We start from the raw sequence: 25,897 nt of genomic DNA on the forward strand, positions 1-25,897 counted from the left end.
CCAGGAGTGTTCACATTTCCAAAAATTACTGGCAGACACCACAAAAGTGGCATAACTTTCACCACGGTATAGATGGTGTACGAGTAATAGGGACCAACAGGTCTTCCACTACACCCAATCCAACAGATGGACATGCAGCCAGGAGTGTTCACGTTTAAACAAATGAGGGTCTGACAACACCAAAGTGGAATAACTTTCACGAGAATAGAAATAGTTAGGGGCATAACTACCGAGGTTGCAGCTGCGACGGGGCCCGGAGTGCTTAGGGGCCCGCCCAGTTCAGCAAAGATGCAGCCGGCTCTTGTCTGTGAAGTGAAGCGTAGGTACTGAGTCAGCAGGCGCTGTTATTGGAGCAGTGAGCAGGAAGAAGAAGCCATGCTGCCTGGCCCTGTGTTGTTGTGGTCGGTGTGCGGCGGTGCACGCTGTGTGCAGCAGGAACAGGAATCTGAGGGCGGAACGTAACGAGCGGCCGAGCCGGTGACCGCAGGCGGGAGCATACAGCGGGCAGATGTGAGGCAACCGATACACTGGGTCTCCTAGTCCCTGCTCGCTGTGTGAGGTGAGCAAGAGTTTTGTGAGTGTATACACCGTGGAGACGTGTGGGACAGCTCTGCAGGGAGGCAGCCATACTTTGTACTGGTTTTACTGCCTGCATATTGTAGGGCAGCTGAAGGGTTCAGGTAACAGTGTCATCGCCCTGTGTTGTTCTGTAGCCCACATCCCCACACTGACTATATACAGTGGGCAACTAAAGTGTAGACAGCAGTTCCTTATGAATAGTAAGGTCAATGGGTAAATGTGTCTACCTGTTTTACAATGGTATGGCCCAAATGTGAGCTGAGGTAAAACATTGCCACAAGCTAAGAGGGACCAAGCTTTCCTCTCTCTAGCCTCTGACATGTCCATACACAGGCCCTCACACTTCTGCCAGTATGTTCAGCCATGTGTGTGGCAGTAGTTTTTCTAATAGTCTTATCACACCTGTTTGCCATACTTCCTTGAGGCGGGACGGGAACCTACAGTAGTTGACGTCTTCTAGTATTGAACTCCCATTTCCCAGCTCTGGAAATGCACAACTTATGGTTGGATAAATGGCAGTATTACTTGTCAAGATGTGACTTTCCCCACCAGCTAATTGCAGGGGTTAGAGGGGCACACTTCCATTTATAAGGGGTCGTTCCTGTCAGGCTGTGTTTACAGGAGCGTATTGCCATAGACACACTAGGGGTGAGTTCGGATCGGGATACTCTCCGCGAGGCTGGAGGTTGTGGTCTGTATACTGACCGTGAACTTCACTCTTGTGAACCCAGTCTACAACAAATTCTGTAATGGTGCATGTATACTAACGCAGATGACGTTTGTGCGTATCGCCATTTCTAATTCGCCTATATTTTTTGGCATGGGGGAGGGGGGTCCCATTTGAAAGTTCGCTCCGGAGCCTGTAACTTTGTAGTTAGGCCACTGGAAATAGTATAATTGGGACCGACACGTCTTCCACTACAGCTAACCCAGCAGATGTAGACCAACCATGACTGTTCACATTTCCACAAATTTGTGTTAACATTAGCAGAAGCTGCAGCAGCCACAGCAGGCACAGAAGCCACACTAAAGGTATCAGAGTGCAGTTACGTGGCATTAATGCATCACACTAAAAAATGCAATATAACCTAGTCTGTACAGTCTGCCGTTGGGGGGCAAAAGTTTTTGGAGATCCATGACTTGTTCATCTTGATGAAAGTTAGGCGGTCTACACTTTCAGGGGAAAGCTGGCTGCGCTTATCCGTCAGTACACCACCAGCATCACTGAAGACATGTTCAGAGAGGCGAGCTCAGGCCACTCATCCATTTTGGAAGACCAAAATGTGAAAGGGTCCAAACCACAGTAGTCAGCAGTATTCCTAATCAAAACTTCAAAACTATATGGGGATCATGTTGCAGATAGTGCCTTCTTACTGCACTCATATGTCGGGCTCTACCATGAGGTCCAAGCCCATGCTGTGTTGGTGGCTGGGTAACAATGAGGCTCGTTTCCTCCGTCCCCTCCCAACAACCACGAACCACAGAGAGGGGAAGATTATCCTCTTCATCTGACAGTTGCTCACCAATTAACTCTTCCTCCTCCATTTGTTCCTTGGATTTTGCACCTTCGATAATAGTTTGTCTGTTATCACCAGCCCCCCTCGATTGCAGTAAACCACCCTCCCTTGGCACCCACCTGTGTGACGACAGTCTGGATCTTAGAGACAATGTTATCCCTTCTGCATCCTTCTCTGCTTCCTCCTCTTCATCTGGGACAACCATCTCCTCCTGTAGGCTATTCCAAGTCTTCTCCAGCATATAGATGACCGGAATAGGGATGATGATGGCATCATCAGCGCTAACCATCTTTGTAGCCATTTCGAAACTGCAGAAGGGTGAAGAGGTCCTTAATCTGTGCCCACTCTGTAAACGTGATATGCGCTACGTCCGTACTGCGTTGGCCCAGGCTATACGACATGACACTGTGCGTCAGGGCTCGTTGCTGCTGCCACAGTCACTGCAACATATGCAGAGTGGAATTCAACCATGTCGGCACATCGCATATCAACCTGTTAACTGGCATGGCCAAAGACCTCTCTATCGATGCAAGTCGATGACCTGAGGAGTGGGAACGGCGGAGATGAGCACACAGATTATGTGCTTTCTGGAGCAGCTCGCTCAGGCCTGGATAGTGGTGGAGAAAACAGGATTTGAGCCATGCAAGTCACGTGTGTGAGCTTGCCTTGCCGTAGGGCCGCCACCAGGTTCGCACCGTTATCGGACACGGCCTTCCCTGGATGCAGGTTCATCGGATGCAGCCATTGATTAAACTCGGGCTGGAGAGCTGTCCACCACTGTTCAGCTGTATGACTTTGATCTCAAGGGATATCCGTTTTAATACTGCCTAATTGTGGTGAGCCCTGGCTGCGCAGTATGGAGGTGGTGGAGATTCGCTCTGCACTGTTGGAACACGTGTCTCATTAAGGTAGATGTTGTGGGCGCAGGTGGAGGCCCTAGAGGAGGTAGAAGCAGTGGAGGAAGTGTTAAATGTAGAGGTTTGTCCTGCAAGCCTTGGGGATTCCAAGACTTGTGGAGCGGCGCCTGCCCTCACAGCCACCAGAGTCACCCAGTTCTCAGTCAGCGAGATGTAACGCCCTTGGCCATTCTTACTCGTCAAAGTGTCTGTGGCGAAATGCACCCTGGCAGACAGATTTAGTCAAGAAAGGGGTCATGTCTGTGACATGCTGGTGTAGCGCAGGCACAGCTTTCTTAGAAAAGTAAAGGCGACTGAGCAATTGGTACTGGGGGACTGCGATGGCCATCAGCTTTTGGAAACCGTCTGTATCTACCAGATGGAAAGGCAGCATTTCCGTGGCCAACAGATTGAAGATGGAGTTCAACCTCCTTAGCTTTGTCATGCGTAGGAGGAAACAATCTTTTATGTGACCACAGCTTCGGAACCCTGGGCTCTCTGTAGTGCTGAGAAAGGGCGGAGTACGGCGAACTGGACAAACTGCTGGACCGTGAAAGATGTGCAGGCGGAGATGTTTCAGTAGATTGAGAAACTTGTGGTGTGCTCGTTCTCTGAGAGAAGTCAAAACAGCAGACATGTCCGCTTCCGTTACAGCTGACGGCGGGCTCTCAGTCAGCGTGACTGGAGCAGGTAAAGAACCCAAGGTTCTATGGTCGAATACCTGCGTCTTAATAGTTGGCACGGTAACAGGAGGAGGAAGAAGCTGCAGATGCGATTGATGGGGTGGCTGATGGTTGTTGAGGTCCGCTGGTCCTCATTTTTGCACAGTGGGATTCCCACAGTAATGCATGTTGATTGCACATGTGAAAGTTCATACATGTAGTAGTCAAATTATTGCACTTTTTACCTCTACTCAGTTTTTTTTTTGTAAAGTTGGTAGATTAAGTGAGTTGGCTCATCTTTGCAGTATCAAAAAAGGCCCAGGCTTGGCAACTCTTGCCACCCCTGTGAACTGCAAACCCGCGGATGCTGATGGTCACAGCCACAGTTGTGGCTGAGGATGCATTGCTTGTCGTGGCTGCATCACTACGTGTCTGCAACGTACGGCACAACGTAACCTCCTCATCTTCCTTTCTCAGATGACCTACCCGGCTGTGTGCATCTATGTTCATGCCAACTGGGATCTAACACCTCATCATCATCAACCTCTGTGTTATCACATTCCTCACCCTTGGAGTCACCCTCCTCTTCCTGCCCTGACAGCACAGTACTGTCCGCGTGAGCCTCAGATATCTGAGTCTCATCAGGATCACCTCCACCCAACCCCCCCCAGGGGTTAACGTCTCATGACTAGGGTCAGGATGCCGTTTGAACCATACTTCGTCCTGCCCTGGATCCAAGCTAAAAAAATATTGAGCATTGGTGCAGATTTCCTCCTCTTGACTCTATGAAGCTTTTGAGTACACTTCTGATGACCATTTCATTGAATATGTGAATAGCTCTTCAGACTCCATCTCTCGAGATCTTGGTGCCCAGATCTCCATCAGCATGCGCCGCCCCGGCAGCCATTTTCTCAGAGTCCACGCCATAGGAAACGATAACTGCGGGGACTCTGGGCTTTAACAAAATGTCGGCAGAGCCCCTGCAGCACCGAACACCCACTGTGGCGCTCTGCACATCTGAACACCCCCTCCACTCTTGCCCTCTCCAGCAGCGACCCTGGGACCCCGCTTCACTGCAGCCACCTCTCCCGGTAAGCAATAAGACGCATGGATTATAAGAAGTATCACCATTTTATTTTTTTTAAAAAATTCCCTATTTTTCTTCTCAAAATTTGGGGTGCGTCTTATCCGCGAAATACTGTATTTTAAAGTCCGGTCCCTTACTGTATGGCGTTAATAACAGAAGATTTTTTTGCAGCCTCTGAATCAGGCCTCTATAGCACACTAGATGCTACAAACTATTTTAAAGTCAGGTCCCCTACTGTATGACTTTAGGAACACAATAATTTTTGGGTGAAATCTGGATCAGGCCTCTACAGCTTAATTTCAACCCAATAAAATGACAAAGTGTGATACGGCAGGCTGTCTAACTTTTTGCAACTGAAAAATTATATATATATTTTTTAATGTTCCTTAGGTCTGCAGACAGGTTCATATCACCACAGCACTAAATGACAAGGTGAGGTACAGCATGCTTTTTCACATTTAGCCAGTGAAAAAATATTATTTGGAATGCTGTACTCGTGCATGGAACACAATGGAAGCAGTGCACAGCACACTTGTAGGACATGTGCCCTGCTGGCTTCGTCTGTGGACCTGAGTAATGGCAAAAAAAATAGCTGGAAGGTAAATTTAACAGCCTCACTGGACACTAGCTCTATCTGACTGATATACAACCGCCTAGCTAACTAGCTAAAATATTGCTACTAACAGTGGCAGCATCAGGAGCAGCCTCTCTGCGCTTTAGTGTCAAAATTCTTATTATTATTATTATTATTATTATTATTATTATTTATTATTATAGCGCCATATATTCGATGGCGCTTTACATGTGAGATGGGGTATACATAATAAAAACCAAGTACAATAATCTTGAACAATATAAGTCACAACTGGTACAGTAGGAGAGAGGACCCTGCCCGCGAGGGCTCACAATCTACAAAATAGCGCTAAAACAGATGTTTTCTCTTTATATGGAGAGGGACATGTGATTTCAGCAGCCAATGACACAAGCCGTTGTGTCAGGACATTGTGGATGTTTCCTGTGGCCTGATAGGCTAGCCTCAATGTGCACACAAAAGTTAGGGGAAAAAAGACTGTTTACAAGACCGCCGCGCCTCTGAGCTCTGCAAACCCCCCCCCCCCCCTCATCAAACACGTGCCAGACGCTCATGATACACCACCATTATCGTTGCTAAAGTGCTGAAAACATTGTTTGTGACAACGTAAATATTTTCCCCACTATTTTTTCCCACACGAGTCTCATTTGCCTGGAACCAGTTTTTATACAGTGGATGGACACAGAGCTTCATTGTGGCTAGTTAACAATACGTGCAGAGGTGTATCTAGCCTTTCCTGCACCCGGGGCAAAGGATCAGTTTGCCCCCCCCCCCCCCCCCCAAACCTCCCCATTTCAACGTTAGCTCTATTGAAACTGTATGATCAAGCTAAGATACATTCCTGAATCCCCATAATGTTAAAATAGATACCAAGTAAAATTAATTGAGACATCAGTAGGTTAAGTGTTTTTGAATATCCATATTGAATCAGGAGCCCCATATAATCCTGCATAAAGGTTAATAATGGCCCATAAGATGCTCCATAGACACATTTGCCCAATATAGCGCTGCAGAAACATTGATTATGGCCCCATAAGATACTCCATAAAGATATTTGCGCCATATAATGCTGCACAAACGTTATGGCCCCATAAGGCTACTTTCACACTAGCGTTAACTGCATTCCGTCACAATGCGTCGTTTTGCCGAAAAAACGCATCCTGCAAAAGTGTTTGCAGGATGCGTTTTTTCCCCATAGACTTGTATTGGCGACGGATTGCGACGGATTGGCATACGTCGTGTACGTCGTACGACGGATGCGTCGAAATTTGGCGACACGTCGTCGGCAAAAAACGTTGATTGTAACGTTTTTTGTCTCCACCTAAAAAACGTGTCGCGACGCATCCTGCGGCATGCGTCGTTGGCTACAATGGAAGCCTATGAGCGACGGATGCGTCGGGACACGTCGTACGACGCAATGCAGCGCTGCAATACGTTTTTTTACACTGAGCATGCTCAGAAGAAGGATTTTGTTGCCAATTGGCCAGACACCCCCAAATCTATATAAACCTGGCCTGGGCCTTCAACCCCACATATATGTACACGTATTTAAGTGCCACGTATTTAAGTGCCACGATATTTCAGTGGCCACGTATATAAGTGCCACGTATATAAGTGCCACGATATTTCAGTGGCCACGTATATAAGTGCCGCGATATTTCAGTGGCCACGTATTTTAAGTGCCACGTATTTTAAGTGCCACGTATTTTAAGTGCCACGTATTTTAAGTGCCACGTATTTCACGTAAATGCCACGATATTTCAGTGCCACGTATAACCACGTAGTTATAGTATTTATAGTATGTGGCACTTAAATACGTGGCACTGAAATACGTGGCACTATGACTGTCAGAAAATGTTCATTAAACGGTTAGGGGTGAGGTTAGGGGTAGGGTTAGGGTTTGGATCCCTTTATCATCATCCGTAGTTCATTAATCGGATGTATCCAGTCGCCTCCGTTTCCGTTGCTGCAGAAGCATCCTACGTTTTTCCGCTGCCACCTCCTTCTCCCGCACTATATCCAGGCGATTCGTCTCAAAGATAACGTCGGTAACCAAACTCGCAATCCTCACAAGAACACCTTCCATCGCTGCCACAAAACTAAAACCCTCAAAGATGGGCTGTAAAAACAGTAACTATATAGTTTTCCATATTTTCCAGTAGCCAATCAAATTTGGGAGCCTCCCATTTTAAAAACGGATCCGTCGGAAAAACGGATGCAACGGATGGTAAAAACGGATGCAACGCATCCAGTATTTTCGACGGAAACGTTTAGCGGATTTGCGACGGATCCATCGAAATGCTGTATGCGTGGCATACGTTTGTCACCGTTTTTCACTTTTTTGACGCATCCGTTTTTTCGGCAAAAAAGACGTTTTGAGACGGTTTGCAGTTAACGCTAGTGTGAAAGTAGCCTAAGCGACGCATTGTGACGGATTGCCACACATCGCACCATCGTGCGACGGATGCGTCGTGCAGTGGCGGACCGTCGGGAGCAAAAAACGCTACATGTAACGTTTTTTGCTCACGACGGTCCGCTTTTTCCGACCGCGCATGCGTGGCCGGAACTCCGCCCCCACCTCCCCGCACCTCACAGTGGGGCAGCGGATGCACTGGAAAAATGCATCCGCTGCCCCCGTTGTGCCGGCGGAGACCACGCTAGCGTCGGGAACGTCGGCCCGACGCACAGCGACGGGCCGAGCCCGACGCTAGTGTGAAGGTAGCCTAAGATGCTCTATACAGATACTTGCCCTGTTATAGTGCTGCACAAATGTTATGGCCCCATAAGATGCTCCATACAGACACTTGCGCCATATAGTGCTGCACAAACGTTATGGCCCCATAAGATGCTCCATACAGACACTTGCCCCATATAGAGCTGCACAAACGTTATGGCCCCATAAGATGCTCCATAAAGATATTTGCCCCATATAGTGCTGCACAAACTTTATAGCCCCAAAAGATGCTCCATACAGACACTTGCCCCATTTGCTGTTGCTGCAATAACAAAAAAATCACACACTCACCGCTCCGTCGCTCAGGCCCCTGGCACTTTCAATATTCACCTGCTCCTTGTTCCAGCCGCCGCTCCATCTTCAGCACTGACGTTCAGGCAGAGGGCGCGCACTAACTACGTCACTGGGCCCTCTGACCTCAGCGTCACTGCTGAAGACGGAGCGGCGCAGGAATGAGGAGCAGGTGAATATCGCGCTGCGCTCCCCTCCCTGTTATACTCACCTGCTCCTGGCGCGGTGCAGTCCCTGCTTCCCTGGCGCCGGCATCTTCTTCCTGTACTGAGCGGTCACCGTTACCGCTCATTACAGTAATGAATATGCGGCTCCACCCCTATGGGAGGTGGAGCCGCATATTCATTACTGTAATGAGCGGTACCATGTGACTGCTCAGTACAGGACGAGGAGCCGTCTTGCACCGCCGCATCATCAGGCGGCCCGCTGGCGCCCCCCTGTCGGCTGTGCCCTGGGCACATGCCCCGGCTGCCCCCCCCCCCGGATACGCCACTGAATACGTCCATGTCAATGATTCTGCTTTTATTGTTATAATCTATCAGATGCTGATGAATACGATATATGTCCCATTACTGTGATCTTAATTTAAAGGGCTCGGACAGATTCTCTTTAAAGAGGACCTTTCACCAATTTGAATTTATTTAAACTGAGTTTCTTCTCTAATTGATGCCGCTCCGCTGATTCTGGAACATATTTTCTTTTTCTTCTGTGCCACTCCTTTCCAAAGTTATTCCCCCTGTGAATAATAGTTATTATTTTCCCTTCACCTACCGGGGTGTGTACCACAGTACGCCTCAATGGGTGTGGCCATGTTTCTATTGGCCAATCCCCAACGAATGCCCACGGAGACTTTGTGTGGTACACGCCCAGTTGACTGGAGGAACAAGTTGTAGCTTTATTTCCAGGGAGCATAACATTGGAAAGGAGGCGCTCAGAAAAGAAAGGAAAACTGTTCCAAAATCAGTAGATCAGCACCAAATTTTAGGGAGATACGGAGTTTAAATTAAGAAAGATCTTTCATTTTCATATTTTAATAAGAATACTGTGACTACGAATTATTGCCGTCTGTGAACACAACTCGCATAGCTAATGTTTTCTAAAGGTCACGCTTCTAATTGTAGATCTGGGACGCAGGAAGCTTTCTGGATAGTGCTGCTTGCAGATGGCCGTAATATGTGACTGCTGGGTAATCGCTTTCATCTCCGTTATATAAGTCCTGACTCAGCGGCTCCGAATCATCTAGGGGAAAATACAAGACTTTTATTAGACTCACATAGAATATATACGTAAGGGCAGCTTGGCCACTTGTATTATTAACGTTTCCATCTTCTCCACATTAGCCTTTCCTATTACAAAAGAGCCAAGTGGGATAAGGTTTAAAAAAAAAAATAAAATACTGTGTTTTCTCAAGTCTTTTTTTTAACTTTTAGTTTAATCCAAGTCCCTGTGATGTTTTTCCAATTTCTGGCTGTGAAAACAGAGGGGAGGCTTTCTGTGCAATCAATGGCGCTGATGGCTGTTAGTGTGTGGGTCTGCGTGATTCATGCTCTGTACTCAGTGGGAGACGGCTTCCCATCTGAAATACTGTGTTCATTCACAAATTCGGAACGGTCGCTATTCACCAACATGACCCCCCCCCCCCCAACTTGGCCTCGTAGCTTAATGCTCAGTACGTGAAAACCGCGTGGAGCCATCTGTACCGGCAGCAGCCACTGAGGATTCAAGAAATACAAATGTGGACCAATTTAAAGAAAACCCTTCAGAGCCAAGTGTGCCTGTTATTTCACCTAATGCCAGAATAAAAGCATAGTCATGCTGCCATTATCGCGCACAACAATGTAAAACTGCTTTTGGGACACACAGCAGTCTAATATATCCAGATTCTGTTGTGATTCCCAAGCAGTGTGACTTGCCATCCACTTTTTTTTTTTTTTTTTTTTGGGGGGGCTGTTACCCTGTATCAGCCTGCCAGTACTATAGGAGCTGGAATAAACCGTAACTTTGTGCACTGCTCCTGCCATCGTCCTATGACTTGCTTGCCCTGAACTGAAAGCTGTACTCGCAGTTATGCACCATGTATGCATGAAGGGAAACAGAGGGAGGGACAAAGGGGCTGTTCCCCTTCCATTGCATTCTACCAGTGCTATAGGAGCCAGGGCTGTGGAGTCGGTAAGCCAAACCTCCGACACCTCAATTTTCATGACACCGACACAGACACAGACTCCGACTCCACAGCTCTAAGGAGCTCAATCACTTTGTGCACTGCTCCTGCCATTGTCCGATCACTTGCTTTCCCTGAATTGAAAGCCAACATTGCTGTTATGCCTGTGTGCATCTCGATATAAAGGAGAGCAGACGTAGAAGTATCCACCCTTATATCCTGTAACCCATTTCTAGCTTTCTGCAGCTGCAGACTGATTACACACAACAGGCGGTGTACTGCAAGTTCCCCAGGAGGGAGGATTCCTAATTGGCAGAATTATTCTAATATACTGAGATAATGACTTTTGAGTTTTCATTGGCTGGCCTGTAAGCCATAATCATCAACATCAACATTAACAGAAATAAACAAGTGAAATAGATCGGCGTGATTCCTTTGTCTTTCCATGTACAGCGTCAGATAAGGCGGGGGAATGGAACGGGAATAATATGAATTTACAAAACTCTTTGGATGCTGAACTGTAGCTTTGGCAACTGTACTCCCTGGCACGCTCCCGCGTTACTCTACATGTGATATCAGATCAGACGGGCGAATGGGATGGGAGGAACACTGTCGGTGAATACGATCTGTGTATAGTTCTACTATGTTAGTGACCGGAAATGCTTATGAAATCTCAACCCTGTATGCAGGGACCCTTCAAAGTCTGGCGTTCCTGTTATTTTACCCAAGACCAGTAGTCCTTCTGCCCACATCACCCACAACAAGGTAAAACTGCTTTATCAGAGAAATGTGTCCTGATTCCCAAACTGTGAAACTTGCCATCCACTTTCTTTGAATGAGCTTACCCCCTTCTTTGGCATTCTGCCAGTACTATAGGATCTGGAATGAGCAATTACTTCATGCATTGCTCCTGCTATTGTCCAATGACTTGCCTGCCATGAGCTGAAAGACATCCTCGCTGTTCTGCCTGTATGCAGCTAGACAGGAAGGAAAGTAGAGGGACAAGTATCCAACCTTATTTCCTGTAATCCGTCTGTAGGTTTCTGCTGCTAGAGACGGATTACACTTAACAGGCTGTGGACATGAAGGTGGTAAAGGCAACAATTGTGACAAGCATAGAAACTAGGACAGATTGTAGTAAGGACCATGCTACTTGATATTCCTATTTCTTCCCAATCATAAAATATGTAACATTCTGATATCACCTAGGACCTCGGATGTATGTTGAATGCCCCTTATCTGTTTCTAGAGTTACTCTCTCTGCTGGCTTTTAAAGAATCCTGTGGAGCAATATAAAGTGGGGCAAAAAAGTATTTAGTCATTCATCAATAGTGCAAGTTCCACCACTTAAAAAGATGAGAGGCGTCTGTAATTTACATCATAGGTAGACCTCAACTATGGGAGACAAACTGAGAAAAAAAAATCCAGAAAATCACATTGTCTGTTTTTTTAATCATTTTATTTGCATATTATGGTGGAAAATAAGTATTTGGTCAGAAACAAACAATCAAGATTTCTGGCTCTCACAGACCTGTAACTTCTTCTTTAAGAGTCTCCTCTTTCCTCCACTCATGGCCACACAAGGCCCATTCATACAAAATAAATAAAGACTCCAGACAATGTTTGGAAGTAAATGGCCGTGTCATTTATTTTTGAGTTACTTGAAAAACCAAACTCCAAACAGTTTAACTTTAAACTTAACTCTTTAAGTTAACCACCAGATGTTAACCACCGTAAAATGACCAATCCACCCAGCAAGGGCGATTTCCCCACAAAATAAATGAGCACGACAGGGAATACATAAATTAAGGGAGGGAGGGTGGGATCTTCGGTTTCTTCAGGTAACCGGTGAATGAGGTAAATCCACTCAGACAGGGCTATTTATAGCCCAGAAACAGCCCGGCAACCACAGCCCACCAATAAGAAATGTTAAATAAGGGCGCAAAAACAGCTGGAAAAACCGGTTAAAACTGCTCATGGCCCTTTTGCCATAGCTAACCTCAATTTATTAATTTACCTCATAAACCCTGTCATGAGGTAAAAACCACCAATATTCAGTTCCTGTGTGTCCATGAGACCCCCCCCTATAATTCTTTATTATGGACGGGGGAGGACTAACATTACCTGTAGTAATGGCACCTGTTTAAATTTATCAGTATAAAAAGACACCTGTGCACACCCTCAAACAGTCTGACTCCAAACTCCACTATGGTGAAGACCAAAGAGCTGTCAAAGGACACCAGAAACAAAATTGTAGCCCTGCACCAGGCTGGGAAGACTGAATCTGCAATAGCGAACCAGCTTGGAGTGAAGAAATCAACAGTGGGAGCAATAATTAGAAAATGGAAGACATTCAAGACCACTGATAATCTCCCTCGATCTGGGGCTCCACGCAAAATCCCACCCCGTGGGGTCAGAATGATCACAAGAACGGTGAGCAAAAATCCCAGAACCACGCGGGGGGACCTAGTGAATGAACTGCAGAGAGCTGGGACCAATGTAACAAGGCCTACAATAAGTAACACACTACGCCACCATGGACTCAGATCCTGCAGTGCCAGACGTGTCCCACTGCTTAAGCCAGTACATGTCCGGGCCCGTCTGAAGTTTGCTAGAGAGCATTTGGATGATCCAGAGGAGTTTTGGGAGAATGTCCTATGGTCTGATGAAACCAAACTGGAACTGTTTGGTAGAAACACAACTTGTCGTGTTTGGAGGAAAAAGAATACTGAGTTGCATCCATCAAACACCATACCTACTGTAAAGCATGGTGGTGGAAACATCATGCTTTGGGGCTGTTTCTCTGCAAAGGGGCCAGGACGACTGATCCGGGTACATGAAAGAATGAATGGGGCCATGTATCGTGAGATTTTGAGTGCAAACCTCCTTCCATCAGCAAGGGCATTGAAGATGAAACGTGGCTGGGTCTTTCAACATGACAATGATCCAAAGCACACCGCCAGGGCAACGAAGGAGTGGCTTCGTAAGAAGCATTTCAAGGTCCTGGAGTGGCCTAGCCAGTCTCCAGATCTCAACCCTATAGAAAACCTTTGGAGGGAGTTGAAAGTCCGTGTTGCCAAGCGAAAAGCCAAAAACATCACTGCTCTAGAGGAGATCTGCATGGAGGAATGGGCCAACATACCAACAACAGTGTGTGGCAACCTTGTGAAGACTTACAGAAAACGTTTGACCTCTGTCATTGCCAACAAAGGATATATTACAAAGTATTGAGATGAAATTTTGTTTCTGACCAAATACTTATTTTCCACCATAATATGCAAATAAAATGATAAAAAAAACAGACAATGTGATTTTCTGGATTTTTTTTTTCTCAGTTTGTCTCCCATAGTTGAGGTCTACCTATGATGTAAATTACAGACGCCTCTCATCTTTTTAAGTGGTGGAACTTGCACTATTGCTGACTGACTAAATACTTTTTTGCCCCACTGTATATATGTATATACATACATGCATACACATATACACACATGCGCGCATGCACACACACACACACACACACACACACACACACACACACACACACACACACACACACGCACGCGCATATACATACACACACACACACACGCGTGCATACATACGCACGCACGCGCACACACACGCGTGCATACATGCACGCACGCACAGACATGCGCACACACACACGCGCGCATACACAGATTATGTATGTATATACATGCAGTGGGTACGGAAAGTATTCAGACCCCTTTAAATTTTTCACTCTTTGTTTCATTGCAGCCATTTGGTAAATTCAAAAAAGTTCATTTTTTTCACATTAATGTACAGTCTGCACCCCATCTTGACTGAAAAAAACAAATGTAGAAATTTTTGCAAATGTATTAAAAAAGAAATACTGAAATATCACATGGTCATAAGTATTCAGACCCTTTGCTCAGACACTCATATTTGTCACATGCTATCCATTACCTTGTGATCCTCCTTGAGATGGTTCCACTCCTTCATTGGAGTCCAGCTGTTTTTAATTAAACTGATAGGAATTGATTTAGAAAATCACACCGGTCTATATAAGACCTCGCAGCTCACAGTGCATGTCAGACCAAATGAGGATCATGAGGTCAAAGGAACTGGCCAAGGAGCTCAGAGACAAAATTGTGGCAAGACACAGATCTGGCCAAGGTTACAATAGAATTTCTGCAGTACTCAAGGTTCCTAAGAGCACAGTGGCCTCCATAATCCTTAAATGGAAGAAGTTTGGGACCACTAGAAGTCTTCCTAGATCTGGCCGTCCAGCCAAACTGAGCAATCATGGGAGAAGAGCCTTGGTGAGAGAGGTAAAAAAGAACCACAAGATCACTGTGGCTGAACTCCAGAGATGCAGTAGGGAGATGGGAGAAAGTTCCACAAAGTCAACTATCTCTGAAGCCCTCCACCAGTCGGCCTTTATGGCAGAGTGGCCCGACGGAAACCTCTCCTCAATGTAAGACATATGAAAGCCCACATAGAGTTTGCTAAAAAACACATGAAGGACTCCCAGATAAGATTCTCTGGTCTGATGAGACGAAGATATAACTTTTTGGTGATAATTCTTAGGCTAGTTTCACACTAGGGTTTAGCCGGGCTGCGGAGGGATGCGGACTTCCTCCATGAAGCGCCGCCCACTGCCGCGCCTCTTCATTCAGCTCCGCCTACGGCTGCATGCGGGGTGCACACCCTATCTTTAACATTGGGTACGTAGGCCATGCCGCTGTATGCAGATGCCGCTGCATGCGTCGTTTTGATGGTGCAATGACCTGCGCCGAACGGAACAAGTTGCAATTTCGTGCAGATGCCACACCGTCAAAACGACGCATGTGTGACAGTGGGCGGGGTCTCACAGAGGAAGTCCGCATCCCTTCGCAGCCTGGCTAAACGCTAGTGTGAAACTAGCCTAAGCGGTATGTGTGAAGTAAACCAGGCACTGCTCATCACCTGCCCAATACAATCCCAACAGTGAAACATGGTGGTGGCAGCTTCATTCTGTGGGGGTGTTTTTCAGCTGCAGGGACAGGACGACTGGTTGTCATTGAAGGAAACATGAATGTGGCCAAGTACAGAGATTTTCTGGATGAAAACCTCTTCCAGAGTGCTCTGGGCCTCAGACTTGGCCGAAGGTTCACCTTCCAACAAGACAATGACTCTAAGCACACAGCTAATATAACAAAGGAGTGGCTTCAGAACAACTCAGTGACCATTCTTGACTGGCTCAGCCAGAGCCCTGACCTAAACCCAATTGAGCATCTCTGGAGAGACCTGAAAATGGCTGTCCACCAACGTTCACCAACCTGACGGAACTGGAGAGGATCTGCAAGGAAGAATGGCAGAGGATCCCCAAATCCAGGTGTGAAAAAAATGTTGCATCATTTCCAAGAAGACTCATGGCAGTCCTAGCTCAAAAGGGTGCTTCTGAATACTGAGCAAAGGGTCTGAATACTTATGACCATGGGATATTTCAGTTTTTTAAATTTGCAAAAAATTACTACATTTTTGTTTTGTCAAGATGAGGTGCAGAGTGCACATTAATGAGAAAAAATGAACTTTTTTTGAATTTACCAAATGGCTGCAATGAAACAAAAAGTGAGAAATTTAAAGGGGTCTGAATACTTTCCGTACCCACTGTAAATACATTCTTTCATTCATTCAGATGTGGTGGCTTATGATGCTCATTTAATTCCACTCAGAACTATTTTAGTAGTTTTAAATCCAATTTTAGAAATTCATTAGCTGCTGTTTTGTCTTTAATTAAAGCCATGCTTTCATGACTACATAAATTGTGGTTGAGTTAGCATAATGGAAGCAGTATGGGGTTCACGCTTGTTTTTTTTTTTGTTTTTTTTTAACACTTTAATAATGAATTATATTGTATGCAAATGAATTCCATCTTATGTAGTGGTTAGCTGGTAGATCGTAGCAGTTATTCAAAATTCATGACCCATGCTGCTTTGCTCAGAGCAGTAGGCCAGACCAGGGAATGTGCAGCTTCCCTTATGGAGGTATCCGGCATCAAAACATAATGGCTTTGAATGTTCTAATTTTCTTTGATAAGATTAAAAAAAAAACGTTATGCTTATCTCACTAATTCCCAAATTTTCCAGGTTTAGCACTTTCCAGTTCCCTGTCTCCATACATCCGCACAGCTGATCACAGGCCATCTAGCCAAATAACGGTTATGGTACATTTCTGAATAGCTGCATGGAAGTACAGAGATAACAGGGGACCAGGAAGTCCTTTTAACCTGTCGTCACTATTGGAGTGGCGACTGCCGCAGACCAGCATGATTTTTTAAATTTATTTAAATATATGGGTCATCAGAGGGTTGCTTATGGCTACGCAGCTCCCTTAAGACTAAAAGCCAAAACAATTCAGTAAAGATTAAAAGGACCAGACAGAATACCAAGGTATAGACATATCAAAATATATTTATTAGTGAGCGTGACAAGGGTTACAAAATATTAAAATTACATAAATCCATACATAAAAATATGATAAGAACTTTAATTTTAAAAGCTACAAAAAATAGCGCGGCACCAGGAAGATTAGGATGAAAAGGTAATAGTACTGCTCCTAAAACAGCCCCACTGCAATAACAGGATATCTTTAAGTACGCTGACAACCCATGATAAGGTGTTACTATGCCAAATCCAGCTCAGTAGAAAACCATATAAAAGTGCGCAAGTGCCATATCCAAATCAAAATGCCCCATTATAAATATAAGTTGATTTCAATCAATTTATAAAGTGATAAAGTGCAAAAGATAATTATAACCATAAACAGCACAGGAGTTTATCCTAAAAAAAGTGCATAGACAAAGTGCCAGTATACGCTGGAAATAGCCTTCTATAAACAAAGAGGGGCTACAGCGATTATATAGTAGTATATACCTGTGGGGGCTGAGTCCTGGGCCTGCGCCTCTCCCGACGCGCGTTTCGGATTAGATTAGAAGGACATATCTAATCCGAAACGCGCGTCGGGAGAGGCGCAGGCCCAGGACTCAGCCCCCACAGGTATATACTACTATATAATCGCTGTAGCCCCTCTTTGTTTATAGAAGGCTATTTCCAGCGTATACTGGCACTTTGTCTATGCACTTTTTTTAGGATAAACTCCTGTGCTGTTTATGGTTATAATTATCTTTTGCACTTTATCACTTTATAAATTGATTGAAATCAACTTATATTTATAATGGGGCATTTTGATTTGGATATGGCACTTGCGCACTTTTATATGGTTTTCTACTGAGCTGGATTTGGCATAGTAACACCTTATCATGGGTTGTCAGCGTACTTAAAGATATCCTGTTATTGCAGTGGGGCTGTTTTAGGAGCAGTACTATTACCTTTTCATCCTAATCTTCCTGGTGCCGCGCTATTTTTTGTAGCTTTTAAAATTAAAGTTCTTATCATATTTTTATGTATGGATTTATGTAATTTTAATATTTTGTAACCCTTGTCACGCTCACTAATAAATATATTTTGATATGTCTATACCTTGGTATTCTGTCTGGTCCTTTTAATCTTTACTGAATTGTTTTGGCTTTTAGTCTGGTCTTTGCTGTGGTTTCCACAGAGATTGTCACACAGTGCACCGGGGTGAATTATTTAAAAATCTCTGTATTTTTTCACAGATATATATATATGTGAATGGGAATGTGATTTATTTGCAAATTACTTAAGGTGTATTGTGTGACATATACTTAGCTCCCTTAAGAACACGCAATCCTGGTGCCTTAAACCTGCTTCAGAGTAAATTATGCACTGTAGTTATGGCCAAATCTATGATAGTCTGTATAAATTAGAGGCAGTGGCTCTATTGGCTTTATTAGACCTGGTGGCCAGGAGGACAAAGAAAACGCCAGTACAATCGCAACACAAATTGTCAATAGAATTAGTGATTTTCTACAGAACTCGTGTTGTATGGAAGGTCTAAGCAAAATGTAGCTGCAAAAGTATATGGAAAACTGGTTCTGGCCATTGGCTGCCAGCATCCTTTGATTATGTGCCTCTCAGGAGTTGTCTGTTCCTCGGGGGCGGACCTATTATTGCAACCTGTGCTGCCTCACAGGGGCATAAAAGATAGTGGAGCCTGTTTCAGCTTCCAAAGCAGCAATCGGCTTTTGTCACAGACATAGAGGGGTCCATATACTGTTATTGAAAAGGGGCCCTTTCCTGTCTGTTTCCACCCCTGCAATCCCTGATACACAGAATGGATCAGACCTGGGACATTGCTGCCTGCAGGCCACAACTTGCCCTCTAAATGTTCCTGCCCAGCCCGCAGACAGGGAAAGCCAGAGGGTTCAAAATCAAATGTAGCTAACCAGCCACTCAGTTCAGGCCTCCTCTGTCTGGTTGGGAGCAGTGTCACCATTTTTGTGTAGATGTGTTAACCTGACTTTTAGATGATAGTCAGTAGCAGAGATGTCATTGAAGAATGGAGGGAAAGGCAGAGAAAAGGTGAGCAAGAGAGAAGAGCGTGAAAACGGGAACAAGACAAATAATAGGAGAGTGGGAAAGTAAAGGCCCCGTCACACTTAGCGAGATCGCTAGTGAGATCGCTGCTGAGTCACAAGTTTTGTGACGCAACAGCGACCTCAGTAGCGATCTCGCTATGTTTGACACGTACCAGCGACCAGGCCCCTGCTGTGAGATCGCTGGTCGTGTCGGAATGGCCTGGACCTTTTTTTGATCGTTGAGGTCCCGCTGACATCGCTGAATCGGTGTGTGTGACACGGATTCAGCGATGTCTTCACTGGTAACCAGGGTAAACATCGGGTTACTAAGCGCACGGCGGCGCTTAGTAACCCGATGTTTACCCTGGTTACCATCGTAAATGTAAAAAAAACCAAACACTACATACTCACATTCCGGTGTCCGTCAGGTCCCTTGCCGTCCGTTTCCCGCACTGACTGACTGCCGGCTGTAAAGTGAAACCACAGCACAGTGGTGACGTCACCGCTCTGCTGTTAGGGCCGGCGCTCAGTCAGTGCAGGAAGCGGACGCCGGGGGACGCGAAGGTGAGTATGTACTGTTTGTTATTTTACACTGGTAACCAGGGTAAACATCGGGTTACTAAGCGCGGCCCTGCGCTTAGCAACCCGATGTTTACCCTGGTTACCCGGGGACCTCGGCATCGTTGGTCGCTGGAGAGCTGTCTGTGTGAGCTGTCAGCTCCCCAGCGACCACACAGCGACTAAACAGCGACGCTGCAGCGATCGGCATCGTTGTCTGTATCGCTGCAGCGTCGCTAAGTGTGACGGGGCCTTAAGAGCAGAATTGTGACCGAAACAAAGATAGTCAGAGAATGGGATTGTGATAGAGAAAAAAATGCAACAAGGGTAGACACTGTTGAAGAGACCGTAGTAAGCCTTGACGAGCATTGTAAGTCTATGTAAATTATCCTTGGTATGAGCAGTGTGATTTACTGCTTCTTATAAACGTTATAAAAGGCAATAAGTTATATGGTTTTCCTTAGCTGCTATTGGTAAGAATACATGTGGCGATAAGCCACGCAACGATCAGTGGCAGCTGGTCCGCATCATTAGTTTCATCACTTAGCACTGCGCCGAAGTACGTTTGGCCGGTTGGTTCTGCGCTCCGCAACAGTCACTCATGTGGCCCCTTGGGAACTTATTGCCCTCCCTTGGTGTATATCGATGTTTGTGTACTGTTCATAAATGCAAGATGAAAATCTCCAACATCGTCCAGCATTAAATGTCTAATGGAACATTCTCTTTTTTTTTTTTTCAGTCAGAGACCTTCCACCCATATGCCTTGACGTTCGACAAAAGCAGCGAATCTCCATTGATGCGCTACCTGCAGAGATGAAAGCCCCGATCCTGCCGGAACCTTTCTTCCCAGTACGGAACAAAACTCTAAAGGATTTCCAGTGAGTTCAATATGATTTCAAACCAAATTTTTTTTGCTTTCGCAAATGGCATTTTTGTTTTCTAGAGAATTTCTGACCAGGTTAGGAAACGTCGTCTTGTGTTATGGACAATTGGTCTGACATTTCACCTTTCATTATTGAGCACAGGCTGAAAACTCCGCGAAGACTTCACTCATGAAACCCAACATCCCTACGATAATACTGGACAACCCGAGCTTAATCGATTTAGGACTAAAAATAACAAATTCTTATCTCCCTCAGTGTTGCTGCTCCAACCTTGTCAGCGCTGCTGTGTGCGCCGCCGGGTGACCTGGCATTGTTATATGCCGTGCAGCCAATCAGTGGCCACTAAAAGGGTTTTCTCATAATCACAAATGGTTAATGATGCAAAATATTCGTGAAAACAAGCAATTTACATCTTTTGAAGGATCCTCTTTGTTCTGAAAAACAGAGTTGTTTTTTTTTGTTGCTGCATATCGCTTGTTGCCTTGGGTTACTGGCCACCTCTGTAGTGTGTTAGAGGTGGCGTTTTTTTAAGGCAAGCAGCAAGCGCTTCCATGCATTTTCTCCATCTGGCCGGATCTGACCAGCTTCATGCTCCACAGAATCTGCGGGGGGAATATCTACCTCTGCTTGTAGCATTGGAGAGCGCACAATTCAGGGCAATAACACAACTATGCTATTGTCCCAAACTGTCAATCTTCAGGAGTACACGGCCTCTATGGCAAGGAAGAAACTAGGAGGCAAGATAGCAGTGCACTTCTCAAGATTTGAATATGAGAGCAACTCTTTAAAGGGAATATCCGATTTCGCTAACCCATCTGAGAACAGCATCATGTAGGGGCAGAGGCCCTGATTCCAGCTATGTACCATTTATTGGTTGCTCACTGCAGTTTTAATACAATCCCTGTTTTCTCTGCTGCAGATCTAGCAGTTCTCTGAATGCTGAGCTCTGTATGACCCCGCCCACAGCACTGATTGTAAGGCTTCCTGTGTACCCTGTGCATAGGCTAGTGATAAGCTCCTGATGATAAACGTGATGTTGTTGTTAAAAGTATAATAAGCAACTCAGCAAGTGACACATCGCTGGAGTCAGGGTCTCTGCTTCTACATTTTGCTAGTGACAGATTCCTTGTTTCCATTATGAGGCATTCTTACTTTGCAGTCAAAGGCTATACTCCTACTGCTGGGTGAGGCTCTGTACCCACAATGAAAACCATCATGCTGACCAATGGATCCTAATGTTGCCTAATTCGACCCCTTGACCTCCAATTGATTTCCTTTAGTAGCCAGCACTCGCTGTTATACCACAACACTTATGTGCCATCGCCAATGGCCTTAGTCTGAGTTTTCTAATCATATATTATAGGTGGAAAAACTTTTATATGAGGAAGAACACAATTTCTGGCCATTAGGTCACATTCACACATTCAGTATTTGGTCAGTATTTTTACCTCAGTATATGTAAGTCAAAACCAGGAGTGGAACAAATAGAGGAAAAGTATAATAGAAACACGTCACCACTTCTGGATTTCTCACCCACTCCTGGTTTTGTCTTACAAATACTGAGGTAAAATACTGACCAAATACTGAATGTGAACGTGGCCTTTTGTTTCCTGCATTCTCTCTAGCTTTCCCCTCTCCAGGCTTTATCTCACTTTCATCTCACTTTGACCTAGTGGGAAGAAACTGCTCTGATGTGTCCTATGAACAACAAACACAGAGAGATGGATTCCCAATTTTCTTTCTCTGTTGCACACAAGTAGAAGGAGCATGAAGGACATTATATAGCAGTACTAAGCTGTGTGACTGGGAAACCAGTACTAAAGCAAAATAGACTGAGCTGAAACGTTTAGAGAATCTGACTAGTGTCTCACTGTGCAGTGTGCATTTCTTTCACTGCCCCCTCCCATATGGTATAGTAGGACATGTAACCTGATACCTCACTGCTCTGTCACTCTTTCTTTGATCAAAAGCTGTTTTTCTAGAGTGGATGATGAGTTTAGGAGGCATATTTTCCCCATGAGCTATGTAAAAAAGTTTTTTATTCACTTGTACTGTTGATTTATTCAGTTTTTTTAATCAACAATAATTATTTTAAATGTCCTATAGGTTTACATAAATAATCTGGGAGATCTCCTACACAGGATCTTTTTCTGGATGAGCAAAACGTCATCTGATGGATGTAAATAGCATATTATAAATCCCTTTCTGTGTACCCACGTGACCGCGGTGGTGATCCTGGTCTGTGGCCACTGCGGGGGGTAAACAGATGGGTGGGAGGGAGCACCGGTGCGTTGGTTGTGGAGTGCCAGAGTACATATGTTATTTTATACAATTTGTCCCCTTCACCCTAATTTTTGCGTTGCATCCCGCGCCTCTAAAGTCTTGAATTAGACTCTCACAAGCACTTTGTCGTGCCCAATGCATCACTCGACAAGCCTGACGGTGCGGTGTCATGACCATTTGTCCATTTTCATTAGCCGTTGTTCTCCTTGAATTCTCCTTGTGCCGAGCTCCATTTTCACAAATCGCTGAAGCCGTCAACGGTGATATAAAATGTCAGCGCATGACCATGGTCTGTGGAGCAGGAAATGGAGTGTACGGATCGGTCTGTCTTGTCGCTGGTGATACAGGCTGGTGTCCAGCAATGTGCTCGTCTGCGTGAGTCATCACTCTCTGGGTTGCATTTTTGTAGTCGCGGCTGTGCTGAGGATGAACACGTGTGGGTAAAGCATCGCGCATCATATGGTAAATTCCGCAAGAATCTTTGCATTTCTTATGTGAGTTGTACTGTATTTTTACCTCTGCAATTTGATGTCCATATTTACTTTACCTTATATTCATATTATTATTAAAACTTGTTCCCCCTCTGCAGGTTGTTTTAAGGGCCTTAGCCACTCTCCCCTGGTCCATTGTGGAGTTTCCGCCTCAGCTTCATGGGTCTTTTACTGTCTAAGCTCCAAAGTAATGTCGACAGCGCTGCAGTCAACTCGGGCAAAGCTGCTGAGCTCACTGAATGGCTCCAGGACAGTGGAGACTCAGTGATGGACTTGGGGAGGGTAAATAAAGCTCCTTTTTTTTTTTTTCCAAACATTTTGTGACTGGAGATAGCGGTATTCCACAACCAGAAAACATATTTAGGGTATGTTCACACATTGTGTTTTTGCAGCGTTATTTTTTATACATTTTTAAAATGCAAAATTAAAAGCTGCTTTTTAAAATACCAGCAAAAGCTCTGAGATTTCAGAAGTTTCAGGCACACCATTTTTTTTTTTATTGACTGAATTGGAAAACTGCTGCTTTTTTGAAGACTGCAGCATATCAGTTTCGTGTTTTTGCTGCACTTTTGCACTATGGACAGCAATGAGAAGGCAAAAACACCCTGACAAAAATGCAGCCATGCATTTTTGCTCCTTTTTTGGTGAACAAAACTAACTTTCATTAACCATGTTAACAAATGACTCAAATAATCTGCACCAAAAATGCAGCAAAACCAGCTTGGTGTAAGGGGCATTCTTACCTCCAAGTGAGTGAGTTTAGGCTGCAGAAAAAGTAAAAAAATAAAAAAATAAAAAATAAAAAAGCAATGTGTGAACATCCACCTGAGATCCAAATGAAAAGGCTATTATGCAATGCTAAAAAGAACATGTGCTATTATCCAAAATATATTGTGTGCACATACCCTTTAAAGAGTCTTTCCAAGATATATTGATGACCTATCATTAGGATTGGCCATCATTATGTGATCTGTAGGGATTTACCGATCTACCCCCAACCCGGGTGAACAGAACCAACGGGCAGTGGTGCTTGTTTGAGACCAATACAGCAGTGCCTGGCTGAGTACTGTCGGGGGGGAGGGGGGCACTGGCGGAGTCCTGTCGGGGGGGGGGGGGGGCACTGGCGGAGTCCTGTCGGGGGGGGCACTGGCGGAGTCCTGTCGGGGGGGGGGCACTGGCGGAGTCCTGTCGGGGGGGGGGGGGGGGGCACTGGCTGAGTCCTGTCGGGGGGGGGGGCACTGGCTGAGTCCTGTCGGGGGGGGGGGGGGCACTGGCTGAGTCCTGTCAGGGGGGGGGGCAGCACTGGCTGAGTCCCGTCGGTGGGGGCACTGGCTGAGTCCTGCCAGGGGGGGCACTGGCGGATCTCTGTCGGTGGGGGCACTGGCTGAGTCCTGTCGGGGGGGGGGGGGGGGGCACTGGCTAAGTCCTGTCGGTGGGCGCTGGCTGAGTCCTGTCGGGGGGGGGGGGGCACTGGCAGAGTCCTGTTGGTGGCACTTTTACCTCAGCTCTGCTGCATTTAGTCCCATTCGCTTGTACAGGCTGAGCTGTAGTATCAGGAAAAGCTGCACTCATTGGTATGTGCCAGGGATTCTGCTGATCCTTGGGACCCCCTTAAAATACATTGATGGGCCTAAGCCCAGACCTATACTGTAGTGTATCATCTTCTTTATTGAATTTTTTTTTTCATGAGTAAAAACTTCAGGAAAAGCATTTATCAGCCTCTTGAAATCAACACTGCTGGGTTAACATATGACCGTTGCCAGCTCTACCGGCAGTTGTGTCAATCGATAGTAGTAGTCCAGACATGTGTCCACTGATCGGATGTAAAGATATCACAAATGGTTTTGACAGTAATTGCAGGAAACCGGTTAAACTGAATCTTGGCCTTCGTGTAAAAGGACGACTTTGAAGTTTAAGTATTGGTAATTGTGTTGGCAGCAGGGACATCCAATGCAATTATAGGAGAAGTGAATAGCTCTGTGACTTTATACGCAAGTGGCCAAGGCTAACAGACTCTGACATTTACTGTACTTACAGATTTATAAAGTTCCTACCTATTAATTTACTACACTGGTGCTCAGAAATAAAGGAACACGCTGAAGGTCAGGGAAATGCTGTATTAAGAAGGATCAGTCTTTCCCTTATAGTTCACATTTCTTTTGAATCCACTCTTGGCTTTGGCTCCAAAAATGCAGCAAAAACAGCAACAAAATTGTCTTTTAGATCCCGGAGCAGGCCCTGACTTTTTCTGGAAGAAACCACTTCAGGAAAACGCCTGTGGTCACTTTCCAGAAGTGGATTTGTGGCAGTATTTCTGTCATTCTTGCAGGTCTCTTACTCTGTCACTTTTAACCGCTTCAGGGTTTCCAAAGGAAGCGACATAAGACAGAATCCTTTTGACATTGCTGTGCATCGTGATCATTTTATGGGGCGCTTTTGCAGTTTTTTTTGCAGGTAGATGTTGGGCGGAATCCAACTGAAAAAGACCCTGTGTGCACATAGCCTTAAGCTGCGTGTGTGATTCCAGGTTTACACCCCAATTCTTCTGACGGCAGAATGCTAGTCAGGGTCTATTCACATGTACTACAAATGCTTCCTGTCAGACAGCCTTGCGCCATATATACAATTACAATGACGTTTTTTTTGTCTGTGCTTCTTTAGAGGGATTTTCCACTTATCCAGAAACATTGGCTGCATT

The 25,897-nt window shown here is 45.4% G+C and overlaps 1 protein-coding gene across 2 annotated transcripts in view; it reads left to right on the top strand.

The window, feature by feature from the left end:
• The window catches only part of HECTD2 (HECT domain E3 ubiquitin protein ligase 2), a 144,075-nt gene that overhangs the window by 49,527 nt on the left and 68,651 nt on the right, over positions 1 to 25,897 (top strand). For both annotated transcript variants that reach the window (XM_077258960.1, XM_077258959.1), the window contains exon 3: positions 20,281 to 20,419. In XM_077258960.1, the coding sequence (XP_077115075.1) occupies positions 20,281 to 20,419 (139 nt within the window). The remainder of the gene's footprint in view (positions 1 to 20,280; positions 20,420 to 25,897) is intronic.

Source organism: Ranitomeya variabilis, chromosome 4, assembly GCF_051348905.1.
Source record: "Ranitomeya variabilis isolate aRanVar5 chromosome 4, aRanVar5.hap1, whole genome shotgun sequence".
NCBI classification, from domain to species: Eukaryota; Metazoa; Chordata; class Amphibia; order Anura; family Dendrobatidae; genus Ranitomeya; species Ranitomeya variabilis.